At 52.2% G+C, this 22,927-nt stretch overlaps 1 protein-coding gene across 2 annotated transcripts in view; it reads left to right on the forward strand.

Moving 5' to 3' along the window:
• Nucleotides 1-275: 275 nt before the first annotated feature.
• PMEPA1 (prostate transmembrane protein, androgen induced 1) overlaps nt 276-22,927 on the forward strand; it is a 31,028-nt gene continuing 8,376 nt past the window's right edge. The window contains exon 1 of one of the 2 annotated variants that reach the window (XM_031616565.2): nt 276-733. In XM_031616565.2, the coding sequence (XP_031472425.1) occupies nt 631-733 (103 nt within the window). In that variant the 5' untranslated portion in view covers nt 276-630. The remainder of the gene's footprint in view (nt 734-22,927) is intronic. The other variant, XM_031616555.2, reaches the window with a different exon arrangement.

Raw genomic sequence — 22,927 nt, forward strand, 5'->3', positions numbered from 1 at the left:
TTCCCTTCTCTTTCCCTACGGACCGCGGTGCTCGGGGCCTCCGCCCCCCCCGGCCCCGCTCCGCACCGCGGGGCGCCCCCCCCCTCGGTGCCCCCCCCCCTTCCCCCCGCAAGACCCCCCCGCGGCGGCGGCGCGAGGACGCGGGGCAGTCCCCGTCTGGCGCTGACGTCACGGGGCCCGCCCGCGGCTGGCGGCGGCGCGCGGCCGCGTCCCCGTGGCCGTGAATGAGCGCGGGGGGCGGGAGCGGAGCGGGGAGCGGGGAGCGGGCGGGCCGCGCTCCCGCCGCGCCGCGCCGCTCCGCCGCGCCCCACAAAAGTGAGGGGCTGCCGCGGCCGGGCCCAGCACAGCGCTGCCCGGGCCGGAGGGGGCGCGGAGCCGAGCCGGGCGGAGCCGAGCCGTGCCGGGCAGAGCCGCTGCGGGGGGCGCTGCGCTGCGCCGCGGCTGTGATTTCCAATTTTTAATCGCAGCTGCATTTCCCTCCCCCCGCCCCCCCCGCGCCGAGGAGGAGCCCCGGCTTTATGTGGTGCTGCCCGGGGAGCGCTCGGCGGCCCTGAAGTGCTTTGTGTCGCCGTCGCCTTCTTCTTCTTCTTTTTTTTTTTTCTTTTTTTTTTTTAATTTTTTTTTTTTTAAATGTATAACTTAATGGGTCTGAACAGCACGGCCGTCGCTATTCAGCCCAATGTGTCCTGCACATGCAACTGCAAAAGGTCTTTGTTCCAGAGCATGGAGATCAGTAAGTACCGTCCTGCGGCCCTCCGGGGCTGGGCGTGCAGCGCTGGGTGCGCAGATGGCAGCGGGCGGTGGGAGCGGGGCTGGGGAAGTTCCCTGGCTGTGGCCGCGCTGCGCTCCCCACGCACGGCGGTGGCACGGCGGGGCTGAAGGTGCCGCTCCGCTCCGCCGCCCCCGCGCGGTGCCCGCGGCCCCGACCCCTCGCCCGGGTCTCCCCCGGCCCCGCGAGGCCTCTCGCTGTCTCGGCGCGGATAGGAGCCCCCCCACCCCACCCCCCATCTCCCGGTGTCGGCGTGGTTGTGCTTTTTTTTTTTTTTTTTTTTTTTCCCTGTCTCTTTTGGGGGCTGTTCGCCTTTGGTAATGAATATTTTTCAACCCGCGCAGAGTAGGAAAGGACGGCGCCTGACCCGATGGCACCGCCGTTCTGTTGCTCTTTGCCTTTTGGAGATGGAGTGCGCGGAGATGGAGCGCAGGATGGCACTGCCGAGGACAGAGGCGCGGTAGCTGCTCTGGGACTGAAAACCGAAGGGGTTTTCTGTGCAGAGAAAGATCTTGGGGCCAGGCGGGCTGTCAGCGCGGTGCTGTAGAACTTAAACCCGCTGAGGCTGATGCTCAATGGCACAAAAGCTGGGGAGGGCTGTGCGTGTGCTCCCAGCAGGACGTGGGTTCTCTCAGTGCCGGTTGCGGGGCCGTGGCACCGGGCGCTGCTGCGGTCCGTGCCGTTCCCGCAGTGGGTCCGTGAGCAGTGCCGCACACAGCCCGGTGCCGGGCAGCCTCCGCCGCCTCCGGTTCCGCCGCTGTTCGGTTCAGGTGTCCGCGTCCTGCGGGAGAGCTGGGGGCGGTTCTACGCCGGGTGCTAAAATGGATTCACTCTGAATTTTAGCATAAACCATTCTCTTTGTACTGCGTGCGTTTAATCTTGATTTAATCTCATTCGTGTTCAGACAAAACTAAGCTGGATTTGCCTGATTTTATTAACACTGCCGGTACTGAATAGACCATTCTTCTCCCCTGACTCCAGCGGCCGGGCGGGATGTGCATACCAATAGCGGCGGGCACATAATGAGGACCGTTCCGTGGGTGCCGGCAGCAGCGCTGCGGGGCTGAGGCTGCAGCCGGTGCCGGGCTGGGCTGGTGGCAGCGCTGGGAGCTCACACGGGCAGTGTCTGCTGGAGATAGAGCTGCTCTCCCACTCTGTTGCCGTGAGGTTTTCTAGCAACCACCCCAGCTTTGAATTTCATACTTCTTAGAGATAGCATCTTGGGTTTTGTTTCTGCAGTTTCTGACATGGTCTCAGTGGGGTGCAGTGCCCGCAGTCCCGAGGGCTGTCCCTGCAGTGCTGCCCACGCTGTGCTCAACCCCAGGGCTGGGTTGTGTGGCTGAGCTGCAGGGCTGCTCTCCTGTCTGTCCCTTCCCGGGCTTCCCCTTTGCCACCGATGTCATTTGTCTCTCTGCTGCCGCTCACCGCAGTGGCAGCGGTGGGCTGTGGTGGTCCTGCAGGAGCTGTTACCTGATAGCCCGGCTCTGGAGGGGAGGGAAGAGCTGAGCTCCATCCATCCTCACAGAAAGTGATATTATGGCTTTTTCCTCCTCCAATCGCATGTTTGTATTTATTCTTTTAATACAGCTCTCAGGGGACGTCTGGGCAGCTCCCATCAGATGCTATCTCAGTTCCCAGCCAGAAGTTCCCAGGCAGGAACGCTTTGAGATAGTGGCAGAGCTGTAAGCTAATTTAGCTCTCTCGTTAGGTTAGCCCTGTATCTGAGCCCCCAAACTGTTTTTCGCTGGCTCTCCCTGAGCAGTGGGCAGCAGCTGTGTTCTGCGCAGCTCTGCGCAGCTCCTGGATGAGGGGTTTGGGAAGGAGAGGCTGAGCCCACTCAGCTGTGCTGGGCAGCACTGGGTGCAGCAGTGGTAACAAATTGCCTCTGTGGAGTGACAGAGGTCAGGGCTGAGCCTGGTGTCAGAAGAGTCCGTAAAGAACTCATTGTGTGGTGAGTGACAGACTGAGGTGTGTATTGGGAGCTCATCACTTCGGGGTGGCGTTGCAGCATGCCAGCATCTCCACGAGGACCTCACCTGTGCCAGGGCTGCGTCAGACCCCATGGGATGATCCCAAAGGGGTTCAGCTGCCAAGGGAGATGGGGTGCCGAGGAGGTGTTTGGTGCAGGAATGGGGCAGCTCCGGGCGTGGGTGTGCAGGGCTTGTGCTGGGTTTGTGCTCGTGCTGGGGGTGCTGGGGGCTGCCTGGGAGCCATGGTGCTGGGCTGGGCAGCACCGGCGGGAGCTCTGCCTGGAGTGAGGGCTTCGAGGTTTTTGCATTCCTGGGTTTAGTAACAAACAGCGCTGATGGCTTCACTGAGGATCATGTCTCCTTACCACTTCAGACTGTGTTTTGGCAGCGATGTCTCTGTCCTGACACAGTGCTCAGGGCAGAGTGTATAACACTTTCTTTTCCTCCCTCATCTGTGAGGTTTCCGGTAGGAGGCTGTAGGAAGGCTGAGCTGCCGTCAGTGCCTTAGCAAGCTGTAGAGTGTTCTCTAAGTGTGCCCCGGTTGTGGTTCTCGGTTTGGCTGCAGCCAAAACCAGGAGAATGCCATGTGTCCCTGCAGGCAGTGCTGCTCCGCGTGCAGGTCGGCATCCCCAGGGGTGCACGGAAGGAGCAGGGCAGGGGCAGGTGGTGGCCTGGGGGCTGGCCATGCTCCAGTCCTGCAGCACTGGGGTCATAAAGCCAGACTTGGTTTGGTGCCCTTGAGCAGTGATGTAATCCTGCTGCTATAATCAGGGCTGAATGGGAGAATGAAAAGACGTAGTGGAGGAAAGGGGAGGAGAAAGATCCGGCTTTTTTTTTTTTTCCTTCTGGGTGAACACCTGGATGGCATTGCAGCAGGACCCTACTGCACACACAGCAGCGGTGCCCAGGACCACGCACAGCACAGGGATGTGGCATGGCTGGGGCTGCCCCAGCAGGAGGTGCAGAGCAGGGCATGGGGACTGCGGGATGTATCATGGGCAGCACGTTGCCCAGCCCTCACCCAGCCCTGCACTCGTTTCACCTGGTGCCGTGGTGCTGACTGACAGTGATGACACTGAAGTGTGTGACACACAGCACCCACACTGCGTCCCTCAGAGCCAGGAGCTGCGGGGGGGTCTGACACACCTCGAGATGCTCAGGGTATGAATGAGCCGCTCGCTTTGCAGATGGAGAGGAGTGCCTATGGAGAAGTGCTCTCTCTCCTTATTGGTTTTTATTTGCTGTCGCTCACCCACTGTGCTAACATTTTTAGCTCTCCAGCACTGAGAGTCAGTGGCAAGTTAAATCCAACTTGAAAATGAGTTTGTAAACCTAAATTATAAATGGGTAGACATGAGGAGACCTTTTCAAGGGAAGTACCAAAATACGTGGTGTCACTAATAGGCGTAATTACAGCCCAGCTGCTTTCCTAAGTAACTCACTGTGCTGTCATCCCTGCTGGTCTTGTTTCAGGTAATGGCATCTGGAAGAATTTGGTAACCTCATGAGCTAAAAAAGGTCATTTATTTGCAATGGCTTTTCGTTGACAAACTGGCTCACACCTCGCTCACTGCCTGCAGGGAGATCCGTGCTGTTCGGTCACTGCAGCCCTTGGTGCTGACATGGGGCACCTACTGGTGGTGCAGCTCTGCCCGCAGGAGGGATGTGCAGGGCTGCAGTTGTGCAGAAACTTTGTTCGTGCCATCAGCACACTGCCAGGCAGCCATAAAGCAAAGGGATCATTAACGTCAGTGGGGATGCTGCATGCAGCGCTCGCCCCGTCTGTGTGGCTGAATCACCGTAATTATTTGAGGAGGAAATGCTGGAGATGGGCTGCAGCATTGGGGTAGCATCTGTGTGCACACAGGCGTGAACCCGTTTGTGCAAGTTAATTGATGGAGCAGTAAAAGAAAGTCGTATAAAATGGACTTGGGAGAGAAGTGGTTGGTAGCAGGAGAAAGGAGTTGTGACTTTTTGTGCAATTTTTTTAGAGCAGATAAATTTCGGCTGTAGTTCATCATCCAAACCGGAGGATTTGGGGAACTCTTGAGAGTAAAGAGAGCTCTGATGATTTGGCCAGGAATACGGCTTCCAAGGCGGCACTTTGATCTGCATTTTAAATGCTTCTTTGTAATGACAGTTTCACAATTTCTTTTCTCATTTTAAGTCAGTTTTGCAGAGGTATGCTGTGGGAGAAAACAGTACGAGCACACATGATTCCTGTCTGCTTTGCAGCCAGCTAGAACTTGTACTTCATCCCAGATCTGTTGGCTACTATGGTACATTCATGATTACGCCAGAAAGGAAATTAGTAGAGATGTTAAATATTATCAAAGCTTTGGGAATCTTCTGAAATATCTCCAGTGTTAAAACTAAACTTGCATTAGCATTTCTGCTGCAGTGTGGTGTGCAGCATTGAGCAGAGCACCCACCCAGCATCTCAGATTCCTGATTTGTTTGGGTTTTTTTACACCTGAAAGTTGATGTTTCCATGTGGCCCATGCAGCCTGGTGGTCTCCTGCTGCACCCCAGGCTCTGAGCATACTGAGCCAGAAGCATTCTGAAGACAGCCTGCTGCTTTTAGTGACGCTGGTGGGAACCTTTTTCTTCCCTTTCCATCTACAGCACGTTCTCACATACTCTGTTTATCCCTATAAAGAGGGCTTGTTGCATTAATTTCTGCGGTAGGGATGGAGTAAGGGGGGGGTAGGAATTGAGAACATTTATTAAGGCTTTTGTTTAAATCTTCTGTAGCATCATTCCTTCTTGCAGACAGCTTGGGTAGGGTTTCCCTCTGTTGGGGAATCAGTGGCCTTATAGGTGAAGGACAAATAGACAAGTGTTCCCCAGTGGTTGCAGAGCTTCGTAGTCGCTCTTGTGGTGCTGGCTTTGGCCTCTCCTGAGCTCTGACTCTAAGATGTATGAGGCCAGCAGCAATCTGCAGACCAAGCTCAGCTGCTGTGCAGAAAGGGTGCACCACTCACCTGCAAGCAGTCAGCCTGCAGGGATGGGCCTTAGAGGGCAAAGGGTACAGCAGTGCCTGAGACAAATAGTAGCGTATACACATCTGCTGCATCCTGGTCCAAAACGTCAGCGACCTTCTGCTGGATCTCATCCTCATCATTCTGCATCCCTTTCTGGGGCAGGATGCTGATGGGCTGGGTGCAAGGCAGCGTGGCCATGCCACATGCAGGTGCAGCTGTGACACTCGATGCACTGGTGCTTATTGTGGGGGTCAGGCAGGCACCGTGTCCCACATCACCTACGGATCCTTATAACGTAACACAGCTCGTGAAGTATGTCAAGGAGGATAACGTTGCTAAGGTTATAATTGATAGAGTGTCACCAGCTTCCTGCAAGTAAGCTGACTTCAGATTTCCAGCTGATGCAGGACTGGACTCACGCTGCATGCAGAGAGGGGCGTTGTGTCTGCGGTGTGTGTTGGTGTTGTCACAGGCAGTGCATTACATAAAGCTATCTTGCACATCTTCAGAAACTCGCCTCACAAGTTGTCAGTGTTGGTGGATGTCCACAGTCCTTCCAAGCGGTTCACACATTTGTGTTCAGTGTATTCAGTCTCACACATATCTTTAATGGAGTACTTCTGACTGGCTGATTTTTTACTTGCAGTGTATACCCAAGAATGTGCATTTAGAAATGTGAGTGCTTCTGCACGTGTCAGCTCTGTGATCCACTCCCGAGGCCCTGCTCATGCACACGGGGATGAGGAGCTGTGCATGCAGTGTTCTGCTGGCACGAGGCGTGGGCACTTCAGCAGGTGCAACAGGATTTCCCACGTTTGCCAGCTTGGCCCAAGCAACCCAGCGAAACACAGCTTAGCCTTGGAGAATGAGAGCTGCTTAACCCCCAGCTCGGAAGGTAGTGGCAATGAAAAGAGGCCCTTGCACAGGAATCAATACAACTTTTCAAGAATTGCATGCAGGACGTGGTTTGGGGATTTTTTTTTCTCTCCCTTCATTCTGCCCAATATGTTAAGTAGCTGGTTTGTTACTGGAACCCCCTACAAATGATTGTCAGTAATAATTCTGCAAAACTATGAATCAACTCTGCATGACTTTGTGCAAATAGACTGAGTAATTTCTTTGTTCTTTTCTTCTTACTTTGTAATTGGAGTCTGTAAAAGCCCAAAGGTTTGGTCTTGTGGAAAGCATGATTCATTTATTGGTGTCTGTGCCGACTAGTTATCTTTCAGTAATTCCAGAGTGCTGCTACAAGCCAAGAGTGATTCATACATGGCTAAGTGCACAAACAAATGGGGTCATGGCCATCTGCAGAAACTTTTCTAATCTATTTATGGTATCGGAGAAAGAAGTGGGTGTATTAAGGATGATGGAATAGGTGTCAATTACATTAGTGAGTATAACCAGTTAAGTAACACTAACCATTACTCAAAAACCACATCTGCGCATTGCTAAAGATTGCTACAGTAGGTCCTGTTTAAATGCTAACGTAGGTCTGATATAAGAAATAAACTGTCTGGCTTGTCTCCTAAGGAACTCCCCTTCATAACTGCTTCGGCATTCCCCACAACCTTCCTTGAGAACAGATGTGAACATGCATGGTGCGTGTTCATAGTAACAAAGTCCTGGTCTTTGCTATGGCAGACCTCACTCTGTATCTTTTACATGCAGATTTTGGTTTAATATATAATTAACTTGCTGTTAATGAGTGATGGCACTTCTTATTTGCACGTCATGCTAAATGGTTATGTGATGTCTTAGTGAGGTGAGTTGGTTTTCCTGCCAAATGTGTCTGAAAAAGTGCCCTAAAACCCAAGGGAGAAGGAGACTGGCATCATACAAAACAACTTTCTTCTATCTCTGTCCCATTTCAGTCTCTGTGAGCATTAATTTTCCCCCTCGTAACTGATATCAAAAGCAGTTCTGGCTGCATTTGCTTCAGAATCATGCTGTTGGGGTTTTGGTGGGTTGAGCAGTTTGCTGGGCTTGCTGGTAGGGAGCTGGGGAAGGCATTGGGTGTGAGCTGGGTGTGAGCAGGAGGCAGTTGGGGTTTATAGCCACAGAAAGCAGCCAGGCCAGAAATGCACATTTGGCAATGTGTCTTTGTTGTCCTTTGGCTGAAGCCTTGAAGGCCATGACTGTCCTGCTGCGTACTCTCTGAGGGAGCCAGGCCTGGCCCAACACACGTTGTGCTTCACAGGGAAGTGACCCAGACTGCTGAAAGCCTCTCCTGCTGTCTGCACAGCTCGCTGCCTCTGCCCTCAATGTACATCAACACGTTGCACAAGCAGCATGCTGGATTTACCTGCAGGGCAGGTGGGGAGGGAGCCGAGCTGTTTGGGTGAGTTCCTGAAGGATGTCTGAGTGCAGAGTGCTGGTATGAGCGCTGCCAGGCCCCGTCCCAAAGCTGCTCCCACCTCTGTCTGCCTCTAGCCATGCTGGGAATGAGTCCAGGCTCTGCTCTGTGTGGATGGAGCTGGGAGATCCTCCCTGCAGTGCTCCTGGGTGGTGCTGGGGTTGTTAGGGTTATAGCTGGTGATAACCAGGCGCAGGGCTGGGCTTGGTGCTGTCGGTGTCCCCAGGTGTCCTGGGCGTCCCTGCAGCAGGATGCCTCACTGCTGTCCTGGAGCAGCTCCTGCCCTGTCTGTGTTTCTGCCTTCTTCCCACCCAGCAGGAGTGTGGTCTTCTGGCTTCTATGACTCGGTCTCACACACAGGTTAGGCCCTTCAGTACTGAAGCTCTGGAAGTACCTTGACCTTGACACAATTTAGAGGCTCAAGTTTGCAGTATAACACACAGAAATCTCACTTTGGGGCTCTGTTCTTCAGCCTCTGCACTGGGAGCTGCCCTGTGGAAGGGCTCGGCATGAGAACGGGTCTGCAGTGCATGCCCATGTGTGGGGCATCCTGTGGGGTACGTGCCGTTTGCTCTGCTGATGGCTCTTCATCCTCATATTTCATGAGTTTTCTTGATAAATACTGCTGAGCATCCATTGATTCGCCATCCAGCCTGAACTGTAAGGAATCGTAAACAAAATGGGCAGCCTCCATTTGATAATTCACTACGTGCTTTTTATTAGTGCAACTTTAAATACGTTTATGTGTGTTTATACATACGTATATATGCATGTTTATATTTGTATATTATTATAGATATGCCTGTGTGTATAAAGATGGAAGCATTCACTTAATTTATGTGCAGAAAGAGGCCCTCCCAGGTGAGGGAAGCATGGTGGGGTGGGCTCAGGCTGATGTGCGTCCTGCTGTGCAGCACAGTGCCACAAGTGGGTTCACAGCCCCGGGTAGATATTCAGGAATTTCTCTTTTGTCACGGCCATGGGGCTCTGCTGCTCTTCAGACCATAAGTGCACTCCAGGCTCAGCAGGTCTGTGGCTCGGGAGATGCTTTTCATCCCCCCCGGGTCTCTGCTCTGGAGGGATCGCACCGCCTCTCAGCCTTGTGTCCCCCTTGGTTCTGCTTCCACAGATTTGCAGACCCATGTTAGGGCTTTATTAAATTAAGCAGAACGACCTTTAAAAATTTACATTTCAAGTGGAAGAATTGCTTTATGTAATGCAGGGCTATGCAAGGAGACCTAAATACGAGCTTTAATTGGCTGCTACAAAAATAGGTGTAATTTTTTGCGCAGTGATTTTACGGCTTCTGAGTTCAGTGTCCTGACTAAATCCTGCAACCAGTCCACTGACTGCCTTGGAGATGGGGACATGGAGGGCTGAGGAGCCCGAGGAACAGGACCACGAACAGCCTTGCTCCTGTTTGCACAGCCAGACATACCCAGCAGTTCCTGCAGCTCTGTGCTGTTGGAAAGGCGGTGGAGGACCGGCTGCACCTCACCTGTGTGTGGCCGCCAGCTCACCCTGCAGCACCGAGGTGCCTGGCACGGCACTGCCGGGTCACAGGGCGGCTTTATTGGGGCTGTAACTGCCAGCAGGTGAGAAACATGCAGCTCCTGCAGCTGTGCCTGCCAGACAGTGCGTGTGCCAAGAGCCGCCGCTTTGTTTTCCAGCCCGATCGATGCGGTTACGTCGGTAGTTCAATGGCTGTAGGCACTTCCGTGGGCTGGGAGGTTGCTCTGCGGGCCCTGGGCTCAGGGCGGGCTGTCACCGGGGGCCTGAGGAAGTGAAGGGTGTCGTGTTTTGACCCTGCATCCTTACAGTAATCCAGATAGGCTTTCCTGTTTCTATATTTAAAGCCTTTCCGTTCTTCTGTTGGGAGAGACGGAGCATTGGCTCTCTTGGGTAACAACTGACCCTTCCTCTTCGGGACAACTGGTCCCCAGGTGGCGTTTCTCCACAGGAAACAAGGCTCCTCTGAACCTTCCTGCCACAAATCGAAGGAATTGTGGTTTTTTTTTGTCTTCAACCAGTTAGCATGAGAGCTGGCTGTCCTAGCTTACTGAAGGTCCCGCAAGAATGAGAACTCGGTTTGTCTCAGGCAACACATGGGAGGAAAGCTGGCGCTCAGACGGGATGGGAGAAGCTGAGATACGATTTGTTTCTTCTTTGAAATTATCCCCTTTTAATTGTCTAAACAGAGTTTCAAAGAAAATCTCTGCTTTTCTCTCCTTGCAGCATTATAATTCTATATAATCAGTTTTCTTTCTCAAAAAGAATAGGGTGTGATTTTTATTTTTTTTTCAGAGCCAGGGAAGGATAAGTTCCAGATGTTGCTGGTCTATACTTTTTGCCTCCGTTTAACATTCAGTGCCTTTCTTGCATCTGCTGCAAGAAGTGGGGCCGATGTTTTTATTCCAAGGTAATTCATCCCCAATCAGTCCCTCTGCTGAATGTATCTTGGCCAGGCACTGCCCGAAGTCACACCAGCTGCTCTGCACCCCCCAGCAGGGCTGCCCGAAGTCCCCGTGTCAGCACAGCAGCTCCTGCATCCACAGCAGCTCCTCGGTGCCTCCTGTGCCTGGAGGATCGATTTGCCATACATCTGGAGTCGTTCCTCTAAATCAGCATGACTTGAAATCAGTGAGCTGCCTGAGCCTGCGGAGCCGGAGCTAGTTAGCTGCTGTGGTAATTTACAGCTGCTCTCCAACCCTTCATCGGGGTGAAAAAGTTGCTTATCTCAGCACTCTGTAGTGTGTGGAAAGTGACTTCTCCCAGCCCGATGCAGGAGGACTGGTGCAGTGCTGGAAGTCGTGGTGTGGCTGCAGCTCTGGCAGCTTTGTGATGTGGGGTTAAAGGCAGCTGTATGGGCCAGCAGGACTCCTTGGAATCAGCCTGTGGCAGGTACTAATTAGTACTGATTAACCCTTATCAGTGACAGACAGTCCCTGTGGAATTCATAAAGGAAGCTGTGTGTGCAGGTGTTTCTGCATCCCCTGCAGGATGCCTTGCTGCCTGGTCAGCTTTTCTCGGCAGTCCAAGTCATTTAGTCACCCCTTCCCAGGTACACTGGGGAAGTGCAGTATTTCAGGAGTTGCCAGTATCTAATTGTGGAGGCTCAGCGTGTAAGGGGCTGCCAAAATGGGGCCTCAAGACCTTCAGGGCAGACAAAATGGGACCTCAGGACCTTTAGGATGGACAGAATGGGGCCTCAGAAGCCCTGCTGAGCCTGTCTGAAGTTACAGCTGTTTGCAGAGCTGCCTTTGGTGTTTTAAGAAGACATCATAACATCTTTGGGTCTCTCTCTCTCAATTCAGATCCGAGTTTATGAGAATAGCTCACAAGTAAGGTGTCTTTGCCCAGGTGTGGTATCCAAAATGGCTAGAGAAGAACCAACTAGATAAAGTATTTACAAGTGATGAATAAGTGCTTTTAATAAACAGCTAATCAATTGTTATAGAGCCCGCAAAGTCAATAGGGCTTATGACCTTTGCTTGTAACCACACACGGATCTTTAACATGCTCATAATGCCTACAAATCATTCACTGGGCTTTTATCGAGCATTTATTAGTGTAAGTCATAACCAAACGTGAAACAAAAAGCATAATTGTTTCAGTTGCTTTCTTTTGAGCCTGGTGATTCAAAAATTTGGTTGTACAGTAAAATAGCCTCTGCTTATGCAGAAAAGCTGCAAACGTGACCATGGTGTGAGGAACGTTGTGGTGCAGGTGCCATGCATGGTGGGGAGTGATGGGTTCCTGCAGGGTGATGTCTGGGATGCTGATGTGTGGGGTTTTCTGCTGGAAACCCGGCGTCACTGTGCTCTGAGCTGTGCTCTTGTGCTGTTAATCTTGCAGGAGATGTTCACTGTTGCTTGATGGTTGTGCAGCTTGCATCCGTTGCCTTGCCCCGTGATCTGGGGAAGCTTGTGCAAGGGTTTGTTCTGGCTGCAGCTTTTCCTGCTTTCCCTGATTTCCCCTGTGCCACGTATGAGGATTTGTGCCTCGGGGAGAGAGGGAAAGATGGGTGAGATGTGGAACACGGTGCACGGCCTGAAATGGGTCAGCTTGTGGCCAGAGCTGCTGACTGTATCTCCTTCGCTGGTTGAGATGGAGGCAGTCCTGTGGGACCCCACAGTGAGCAGCAAGAGGGGCTGCAGCCATCCCTGCCAGGCTTCCCTCTTGTGCTGGCCTCAAGTGGAGTGTGAGGTACAGAGGTGCCCCAGCAGAGAGCTCATTTTGGAGGAGGTGCAGCACTTGCACACTTTAAAATAAGAGGGTGAGGCGGAGGATTTGCATAAAAGGGGATTCACAATACAAGAAATACAATGTAGTGAAAGTGCATCGCCTGTTGGAGGCTGGGGGCAGTCTGTCCCAGCTGCTGTGTGGCCCTCACCCAGTTCCCAGGAGTTGGATCATGCTGCATTTGCTTCCACACTCCCCTGTGAAAACGCCCATAGGCTTCGCCCTTTATTTCATTGTTGTCAGTTTGGGTATTTTGTTACATTACTCTAAATTGGTTTGTTTCCATAGCTGCAAACTGCTGATAAAACCTCGCTGTAGGATCTGTCAGTCTTCCCATGCACGGTACCAAAAATAATTCATGTGTGGTGCCCGGCTGTGGAGCAGGGGCTGAGGCTGCAGGGATGGCTGCCCCCAATGGGGCTGCATTCAGGGCACAGCATGGGGTGCTCCTGAGCCTCCATCTGCTGAAGTACTTCTTCTATCCTTGGTAACAGCATTTTCCTTCTGGCAGGGATGGAGGAGGGCTTTTAGCAGGTCTCCTGTTTTCTCTTCATGCAGTTCTCCAACGGGAACTTGCCATTAGCTGTATCATTCATTTGGGGTGTTTGCGTGCCGTGACGTCTCGCAGAGTATTTGCATACGTGGGGCTGCCTGCTCAGATGAAAGGTGTGGAATCCCCTGAGCTGTTGGCTCTGCTGGGACATGCCCTGTGACTGCCACAGTCCCAGCCCTGCTGCGTGGCCCCGCACGGTCTGTGCACAGTGCTGTGAGCATCCCTTCTCCACCCCATGTGTCTTGGGGTTCAGGCTGGGCTTTGGGCATTCTGTGCCTTCTGTTGGGAAGAGGTTGGGATGGGGACAGCCTGCTGGCTCCCCTGCACCACAGGGCAGGGATGTTGGCCTGGGGTGAGGATACCCCATAACTCAGGCATGCAGGGATTTAACATCACCCAGGCATTTCCAGAAGGAAATGTGCTTCTGAAAGGCGGTTGGGATCGCCCCCGCTCCACTTCTCCCAGGCACAGATGCTCAGCTGACACCAGCTAAATAAAAACCTTTTAGCCCCTGCCAGGAAGTCTAGAGCAAACTGCCAAAAAGCATCTAGGACCAAGACACAAAACCAAGTCGAGCCTGAGCAAAGCACTTAGAAATAACGGATGGTACCGATGCACACTTCTGTCTCTTGAATTTCAGCACATGAGATGCTTCAGTGTCAGGATTTTGTTAAAATAGAATAGTAGAATGTTGAAGGTTTTCAGCAGACACAAAGCAAAGCAAGTCCCCTCGCAGCACAGGGGAAGTGGTATTCCTTAGTTCTGCCTTCCCGATAGGAAGTATTTGTGATTTCCCTGCTGGCACTCCTCCAGCTCAAAATCAAAGCATAGTCTTGCTGAAGAAGAATGCTCTGTAAGGCTTTTAGCCTTGTTCAGAGGTGGGACTCGAGCCCTTGGTGTGTGCTTGTCCCACCCTATGGCTGCAACCTGGTGCTCCTGGTGCCCCATGGGGCAGGAGGGATGGTAGGTGGGATGTGCATGTGGAGCTGGTGGCAAGGTTCTTGCTGTCCCTTTTTGCTCCTGGCAAGATGACGTCACCAAAAATTGGCAGGTTCATATTTTTTATTGTTGAATTAAAATCTATTAAATGCTTAGAGAGAGCCAAAACCCTTATTAAGCAGTGCTCTTGGTGAAGTGACGTGCTCCTGGGTCTGGCATGCTCCCACATCTCATGTTTGTGTGCAGTGTGTTGTGTGAAGGTTGAGCATCTGGAGCTCAAACAAAGGTTCTCAATAGGACTAACATGGGCAGCCACTTCTCGGTGAGTCCGGGGCTGAGATGTGTCTGGCTCTTGCCAGCACAGATTGCAGAGCAGCTCCTGCCCAGCCCACGGCTGGTCTGACAGCTGCAGCCACAGCACTGCTGAGCAGTGGGGTTTGTGTGGAGCACAGCCATGCCTGGTGGCACAGTGCTGTGCAGGGAGCAGACAGGGTCCTACCTGAGCCTGGGGCCTGAAGTGGAGCGAGGGGGCAGAATGAGGCCCTGGGGGCTGCTGGGCTCAGGAGCAGTGGCACTGCTTTGTTCCTGCAGGGCTCAGTGTTCCCAGATCTCGGTGAGGGTCAAAAATAATAATGATAAAATGTGTGTGTATATATATGTATGGTGAGAGCAGGCTGACTTCTGCTCCAGGAAAAAGGCTTCCTGACGCCCAGCCCTTGGCTGTAAGGCGCAGGATGTGTGTATGGCACCTGCAAAGGGCCGAGCAATGCATTTTGTGGGGGGAATGTGCTAAATGAACCTCTCCGTACAGGAGGAAAGCATCCAGCCCCATTCTTTAGTGCTCATTTTAGTAATTTCTTCCAGATAACCTACACATCTGTGTTGGTGCAATTAAAACAGAAATTCCGCCTAATGAACAGTTGTAGCCCTTGGGCTATTGCGGAATGAGCAAGTGAAGTTGGAAACGCTCTTATTAAAATAATAATTAAGAAACAAGGGTGGGGAGGCAGAGGGAGGTGCAGATGAGGTGCTGGTGGGATGCTGGAGGGTGAGGAGCTGCCGTGACCCCAGCGCTGAACTCACTGCACTCCCACCTGCCTCAGGCTGAGCCGTGCTGCTGTGCCATAGGGGTGGCTGTGCCACAGGGGTGGCTGTGCCCTCCTCATGCTCTGTCTCAGCCCTCAGACCTGCAGCAAAGCCCAGAGATCTGTGCTGCACAGCCTGCGTGGGGCTGCCTCCAGGTTCCCTGCCAGAGCCCGGAGCTGCAGCATCAGTCTGCTGAGCCCTGCTTTGCATTTATTTGTTGAGATCTTGGTTCTCCAGCAGCTGATGAAGCTCAGGAAGGGAGGAGTGTTTCAATATTAGGCAGGGTTGTATCTGCTTCTGCTTTTCCAGAGTACCACTGTTTGTCAGTAAGAAGTAAAAACGCCGTGTGTGCCCATGGGTTGCTCTGATTTGTCCTTCTGTGCTGTGGACAGGAGTGCCTGGGCTGAGTGGGTCAGCAATGGCAACTGGTGCTTGGCTGTGTCAGGCAGCTCGCCCTCTTGCTTTCAAGAACATGGCAAAAAACAATCCTTTCCATTGTTGTCCCTTCGTTTTCATAGTGTCTGTCCACAAAGCATTGCTTTATCGCAATTAACACTCCAAAGTTGTTTGAAAACTTAACACACTTGGGATGTAGAGATGTGTGTGATATGCAGAGGTAGCGGTGTCCCAGAGTACCAGAAGAAAAAAATAAGCAGCTGCCAGACAAATCCTGCTGGGATGATACATTGGGATGACTTTAGCGGGATTTATATCTACAGGCTGTGGGCATTTTGGTTTTTTGTTTTTTTTTTTTTCCTTTTTAAACGGTTGCGAACCAGGGTGATTGCTTATCATTTTCATTTGAACTCCATCTGACAAATCGTTTTAGATGGAGAAAGCAATACTGCATCTTTAAATGGCCACTCTGTCAGCGCATCTTGCAGGGCTTTAAATGCCCTTTGTTATCGCAGTCTAGACAGGACGCAGGCGGAATATTTGATATGTTATAAGGCAAAGATTTGACAAGGTTGAATTCATTTACCGGCTTATTTAAAACCGAATTTCAAAACGTTTTTCCTTACAAACATGTCTTTCTCCCCCTATATATTTTTTTTCAAAGTTAGTGCAGTATGTTTCAACTGTTTAGACTGAGAGAGGAGACATTAGCTTACTGCAGCCTGCAGTACTCTAATTGCCCTTTTTATGACTGTCTAGACATCATGCAGATGCATGTTTGTGGTGAGAAGACATTTCCCCCTCTGGTTATACGATAGTCTGAGCCTTTTGCATCGCCTGTCTCCTTACCCCTCTGTCCTGGAATGTGCCTTCCTCCCTCCATCCCTGAAAAAACTGCTGTACCCTTGTTTTATTTCCGGAAGGACGCTTCAGTTCCCATTTTTGCTGTTCTTTTTAGGATGTGTATTCACAAATGTTAATGCTTTTTGGAGGAATAAAGGTATGTGGAGTGCATCCCCCGCAGCCCCACCGCAGGTCGCGTTGCAGGAGCCGTGGAGCAGCGGTGTGTGCAGATATCGCAGGGTTTAGGGGCACATATGGAGATGGTTTTGTTTGTGTTCCCCGCGATAAGGGCACAGCCTTGCGGGCCAGGTTTAAGAATGAAAATATCAGCGAGGTTTGAATGGGTCAGAGTTTTAGTTATGCAAATAGGGCGCATTAATTAACCCTGTTGCTATAGCTACTGCTTTATTGTTAAATGCAATGAAAAGAGGACAAGCTGTGTTGTTGGATAATCCTCCCCTCTGTGCTCTTCTTCCTCATCCTCCGAAGTCTTCCTCCGCCCCAGCATGAGGGCAGCTGCTGTCCCCATCCCCATCCCCATGGGCAGGTGGCGGTCGCCTGCGGTGGCCACAGAAAGCCAAAAGTGAAGTCCCCTCCTTGCAGCCAGGGCTGTGGGGCACGGGGATCTGAGGGGTCCTCACCGCCATGGCCGCGTCCCAGCGGCCTCCCCCAGAGCCCATTGTGGGCGCTGACCTCGCTGGGCAGCCGTCAATTTTCCGCCGCAGCCCCATGTCATCAGTCTGCCTTCTGGTGGCTGCGCCGCATGGGAAAGGTCTGGGAGTGGGACAAAGGAGGGGCACAGATGGATGGGATGGGATGGGTGGGATGGGTGGGATGGGGCACCTTGTCCTGCCTGGCTGGAGGAGAGCAGCACCAGCCCGGGCATTGGGAACCAGCCCTGTTCAGCAGGGTTTACTGAGCAGAAAAGATGTTTTTTTGTGTCTGCTTAGAGATTCGCAAAACAACACAGCAGAATATGGCCCTTCCAGTGTATCTGCTGCAGGAGTTACTTAAAATCTATCCAGGGCTGTTGCTGCAATGAAGGTTGAGGTTCGTTACCTCTTAATTTAACCAGACTTGGGGTGTTTTTACTCACCTTCCCCATTTGCCCTGACATGCATATGTATACATAAATACACTCATTTTTTCCACATACCTGCATGGAAGCGCACACATACATTCTCTCCTGTCTAGTGGTGTTCAGACCAGATCAAGAATTGAAATTGAGTATGGCAGTGACCAAATGCAGTGTGTATGTGCCCGCGTCTGGCATTTTTTATGCAGTGTATGACTGTAACATAAAGTTGTACTTGTTTCTTGGAAGTAGCTGCCCTTGTGAAATGTCGCTCCTTGTGCAAGCAAGAGCTGCCAAGTTCTGGGGAAGATAACAGCACTTAAAAAGAGGTACAGAAAGGAGAGGTGTCCTGCTGACAGAGCCAAGGAAATCCGGTTTCCATGCAGCTCAGCATGGCTCTGGCCAGATTGCTCAATTCACATTTCAACACCCGTCTGCCCTGGCCATGTGGGTGCCATGGGGCTGTGCCACTGCGGGGTCATGGGCAGCTGGGTGCTGGCACTGGGCTGGCAGCACTGGAACAGCTGCCAGGGGGTGGCGGAGCCTCCTGCTGTGGATGCTTCCCTGTGCAATTGACCCTAGGCAACATTGGTTGTGCTCACTGATCTCCAGAGGTCCTTTCCAGCCCCTACAGTTCTGTGATTCGGAGCTGCGGTGCTGCCTGCCCTCGGGTCAGAGGCAGTGGGTGGGAGCTGGGGGCTCACGGCTCACCCTGAGCTGCAGGTGTGTGCCCCACCATGCCAGGGCCAGGCCTTCCCTGCCACCCATAGCCCCTAATTGCACAGTGCAGAGGTGGCAGAGCCCTCCCTGGCTGCAATGTTTGCTCTCCACGGAGCATCCGCGACTGGCGGTTCGTCTGTCGAAACAGATGTGGGCAGCAACAAACATCTATTTCTATAACTAGAAACAAATTTGGTAATTGCCTCTTTCAACAGGACTTGCTCAAGCAGGAAATGAAATTCCTAAATGGCAGTTAGCAAAAGTATTTATAGCTAAGTTCATAAATGAGATGTGCTTTCCTTTGTCGTGGGCTTCTGCTGGTTGGGAGGAAGAAAACCTCCATGGCAGCAAGCCGCACATTGATCGCCTGCGTCCCCGGGGTGTGCGAAAGTACTTACTTATTCATGGGTTTATTTTTACCACCTGAAGAAATACCCCTGAAGAAACCACTTTGGTCTCCCAGGGTCAGTTGGTTCGGTCTGGATGCTGAGTGTCTTTTTTGGTCATTCTTGGTATGGTCTGTCTGTGCTGTGTGTGACTGGAAACAAGGCCTGTCACTCTCAGTCCTGTCCCCCCCTCTGCATGCCCGTGTTCAGGGCGGTGAGGAGGTTTTTGGGGGAACCAACACGCGGAGTGGTGAGCCCCCACAGTCTCCAGCTTTCTCCATACGAGTTACCACTTGTCAGGTCTTTGCTGGCAGTCAGAAGGTGTCCTGGCTGAAGGAGCTGCTGATCCTTGCTGGAGTGCCTGCAGTTTCCGTGTCAGAGCTGTGTGTGGCCGCCCTGATCGTTCCCCTTTGGCTCTGCTCACTGCTCCCTCCATGGCCACAGCCGCAGCCCTGCCGCCTGCTGCGCTCAGCCTTTGGATCAGAATGGCTCTGTACCAGGCGGCTGCTGGTGTCTGAGGACTGGGATGTTTCCTAAGGCCTGACCCGCCTGATGACTGCACAGCTGTAAGCGTGAAATGGGGCCGTTTCCTTTAAAGCAAACAAAAAAAAGGGAGTGGGGGTGCAGGATGAGGCCATCGCTTGTCAGTGACTCAGAGGATGTGATGCTTGATTGCCTGGGGTGACAGATGATGAAAAGGAACTGTATTAAAGGCGCAGTTATGCTCCAAGAGCTGGCATGGTGCGAATGACTTCTTGGGCTGCCACTGCCCATTCTGCAGCAATGGTTTTCCTCAGATCCACCCCTTTTGTGAGCCCTGGTGCCAGAGGTTCTGCCAGCCGTTCTGCTGCAGGCAGCACTACCTCACGTGGCGTTACTTCTGCTTTGTGCATCATTACCAGCAGGCTAAGTCTGGAAATGTAATTTAGTTGCTAACTGTGCTGATGATGCATGAGGCAGGACTGAATCCAGCACGAGCTCTTCGCCATGGGCCTCATCCTGCTCTGTTGTGCCTCGATATTGCTGCTGCAGCTTCAGGATGCTGCTGATCTGTGCCAGCAGTGGCAGTATCAGGCTCTGTATCTATCTAAAGGTAGACTTCCCATGCTGTCTTGTAAACAAATACAATTGTTGACAATCTGATGGGCCCTTCGTATGTGGTTTTGTGGAGGTATCATTTAGAAGATAAATGTAACAGATAAACACTAACACAAATATCGCAGTCATGACTTTGCCTGGTCTGATTGTTTCTCAGATGACCTAGCAGACAAACGGCTGAGTAATCTGCCATCTGAACTTCTTTGTTCTTTCATCTCATCTTCCTGTGCCATGATCTCAGGGAGAGAGAACATCAGACTCTCACAAGCGGAGCTTGGCATCCCGTGGGTGAAATCACTCCAGTAAAGCAGGAGCAGCGCTTGGTGCTGCACCCTCCTTGGCAGCCCTTGGATTGCAGCTGTTGCCTGGAGCTGTTTTGCTTCTTGCTGAAATGAGAGTGGTTGAGATGCGATGTTCTGCTCAGTGAGCATGTCCCCTCTCCAGGCAGGGCTGGGAAGGACAGGATGGAGCTGCTCACACCGGGTGCTGCCGTGCCAGGGTGTTCTCTATGCAGTGTGTGTTAGCAGGGTGCTGGCGTGGGGCTGCAGTCAGAGGTGGTCCTGGTGTTGGCCCTTGGGATGTGGCATAGTCCAAGACCCTGCAGCTGCTTGCTGAAGGATTGTGAGGCTGTTCCCTGGGAAAAAGAAAGCTCCGATGGGTGCCTGTATTCACATGGCTCTTCTCAAATTCACGTGCTTTGAGCAGAAAAAATGAGATCCGCAGTTTGGCTACATTGCTTAGACCGCATCCTTTTACAGATGCTTTGATGAGCATCTGGCATAACCATCGCCTTTCAGCTGGACTCAGTTGTGTTGAGTGTTTTTAACCCTCAGATCCTTCCAAGGAGCCACAGGTTGGTCCGCAGTGTGCCTGGGCTGCAGTGTGACACCTGGCTCCTGCTCTCCAGAGATGTAGCCACAGCAGTGGGACCTCGGGCTGGATCTGGGGCATGCCTTGGGCTAGGTCTGCAGCAAGGCAGTTGTGCAATGCCAGCTCCTGGCCTTTCTGGTTTGCTGTTCTCTCAAAGCAGCTGAGAACTGCTTTGTGCCCTGATCACTGGAGCATGCAAGGCAGCAGTAGGCCCTCTGCTCTTCGTGGTAAGGTCAGTCCTTGTGCATCTCCTTGCTGCTGCCAGCGCTGTGGGGCACAGCCATGGCTGAAGCTGTGGTGCTTAGAAATGCCAGTAGGGGTGGGAAGGAGTGGGATGTTTTTTGAGGCCTTCAGCCAGAGATGTAGGTGCTGGGGCAGCTGGAAGTCACACCCTTTAGACCCTTTGCATCTGCCATAGGGCAGCATCTCTGTGAAGACAGCAGCAGAGATTTGCAGGGGGAGATTCTGTGTTGTTTCCTTGCTGTGCCTCAAAGCTGGTGTGAAGGTAGGGGAGCAGGGATCTCTGGACCCGTAAAGGATGCTTGCTGTAGGTTACTAATGTAGCAGCCCAGTTTGGGTGTTGACAGACAATCACTAAAGCTGGGGGACGTGGACCTCAGTCCGCCACTTGTCCCTGCTCCACCAAAAACTGCCTGTACCATTATTTTTTTGTGTGTTCTTTTCATGTAAATCAGTGTCTGCAAGGAACCTGCTCAAGCAAAAGGTACCCAAAGGTGGGGATAGATGAAAAACTTCAAAACATGGGATGAGAGGGGATGAGAGTGTCACGCTTCCAGGGCAGCATCGTGGTGTCAGAGGCGTTAATGGAAACCTGGAGAAGCAGTGCATTATGGAAGCACTTACTGCAGAGCTGCAAACGCTCTTTATTAATTCATCCAGTTGACTTTGTCATGTCTGGTGTGCATGGAGACCTTCCTTCTTGGGCCGTGAATGGGGCTGTGCTGGGAGGAGGGAGCTGGGACATTCAGTGTGGCATTGCATTTAGCTGAAGGTAGGCAGCTGTTCACTTGTGAATTGCATGAGTCCCAGAATTGCCATGGCCTGGCTGCCCCTGGCTGCAGGGTTAGTGCTGGAGCTCAGCCTGGTGCTGCAGGCTGTCCTGCTGTCGTTCCCCGCTTTGTCTCCACGGGTGCTGGATGGGGATCTGTTGAATCACGGTGCTGAGTCACTGCACAGCCAGGCTCCATAAATAAGTCGGGTGCTCTGCCCCGCACTGTGCACAGCGAGGAGTGGGGAAGTGCTGCTGAGCGCTTGGAGCAAGGGCTGTAGTGGCAGAAAGCATCTCCTCAGCTCCACGCTGCCTCGCGGAGCAGCACGGGGTGAATCCCATGGCAGTGCAAGCCCTGTCAGGCACAGTGCCCCAGGCAGCCCTGTGCCACTCCCCACTCGTGCCCTGGGACTGCATCCTGCCCACAGTGCTCTGTGCTCCATGCTGGGTTCAGGCTTCTCCCTCAGAACCTCAATTCCATCATTTTTCCCCTAATGTGAATGCACGTAATCCTTCGCATACAGCTTTGCCACTAGAGCAGGGAGAGAGCAGGGAGGCTGTGCTGTGCACACCGTGCTACACCTGCCCGTATTTCAGCAGGCGAAATGTGAAAGCCTCACTCTTTGTGCCTGGTTTGGGCAGAGCATCCAGAAGCACAGGTGCACATGCCATCCTTCCCAGGCAACACAAAGTTTGCCAGCCCTGCTCCTGCCCCACCTGTGGCCTTGCTGGGCCGCCCACTGGCAGCAGCAGCAGCAGCTCTTTCTCCACACCCATGTGAGGATGTTTCTGATGGTCTCTTGCAGCCCTTGAGCTGAGCTGTCGTGCTGCACTGCCCAGCAGTCTGCTTTGTGTTGGAGGAGGGATTTTGAAAGATAAAAGCATCCAGAGGAAGTGAAAGTGAGCATGGGAGAAACAAAGTGTTCTGCCTGGGATTCTTGGGTTTGTTCTATTTTGTGTCAGCAAAACTGCACTTTTAGCACAGTTTGCTGCAGCATTGCTGTGCTTCACTTAGGAACTGCTGCTAATATAGATCCATTTGTTCAGCTTAGCCATCATTTCCTCAGCAGTTTCACTTCTCACATGAAACCAATATATGGCAGTTCCAATCACTGGGGGCATACAGGTAACAGATTTGACCCACAGATGTGTTACACCTGAGCAAAAGCAAAAAGTGCATGGGTATGTTTTTCTCTTCTCTCTACCTGCCGTCCTTAGAGCATTTGCTTTCAGCAGTGATGCTCTGCATGGAGGGGAGAGCGTTTCTCACGTTGCAGAGCAGTTGTGTGGTGCTCAGTGGCTGCAAAGTTGCAGCGTCTGGATGGGGAGCACAGAAAGGCAGGTTGTGTCACTTAACGCAATGTCTGAACCTGCGAGTGTGAAATGGATTCTGGAGTGAAAATTATGCAGAATTAAATTAGTGTGACCTTACTTTGCATCGGGAGGCTGCATTTGCCCATCTTGCAAAGCCTCGTGCATTTATAACACTTCCCTTGGGGAAAATTACAGAGAGAAATGGAATGAGGTCTCTTCTAATTGAAAAGTGACGATGATTAGGAAGCCAAACACAAAATGTGTTGAGTATTTTTTTCTCGTTTTGTTGTGTGTGTGTTTTAAGAATACCAGCAGAATTA

Source organism: Phasianus colchicus, chromosome 17 (genome assembly GCF_987193195.1).
Source record: "Phasianus colchicus chromosome 17, bPhaCol1.hap1.1, whole genome shotgun sequence".
In the NCBI taxonomy this organism is placed as follows: Eukaryota; Metazoa; Chordata; class Aves; order Galliformes; family Phasianidae; genus Phasianus; species Phasianus colchicus.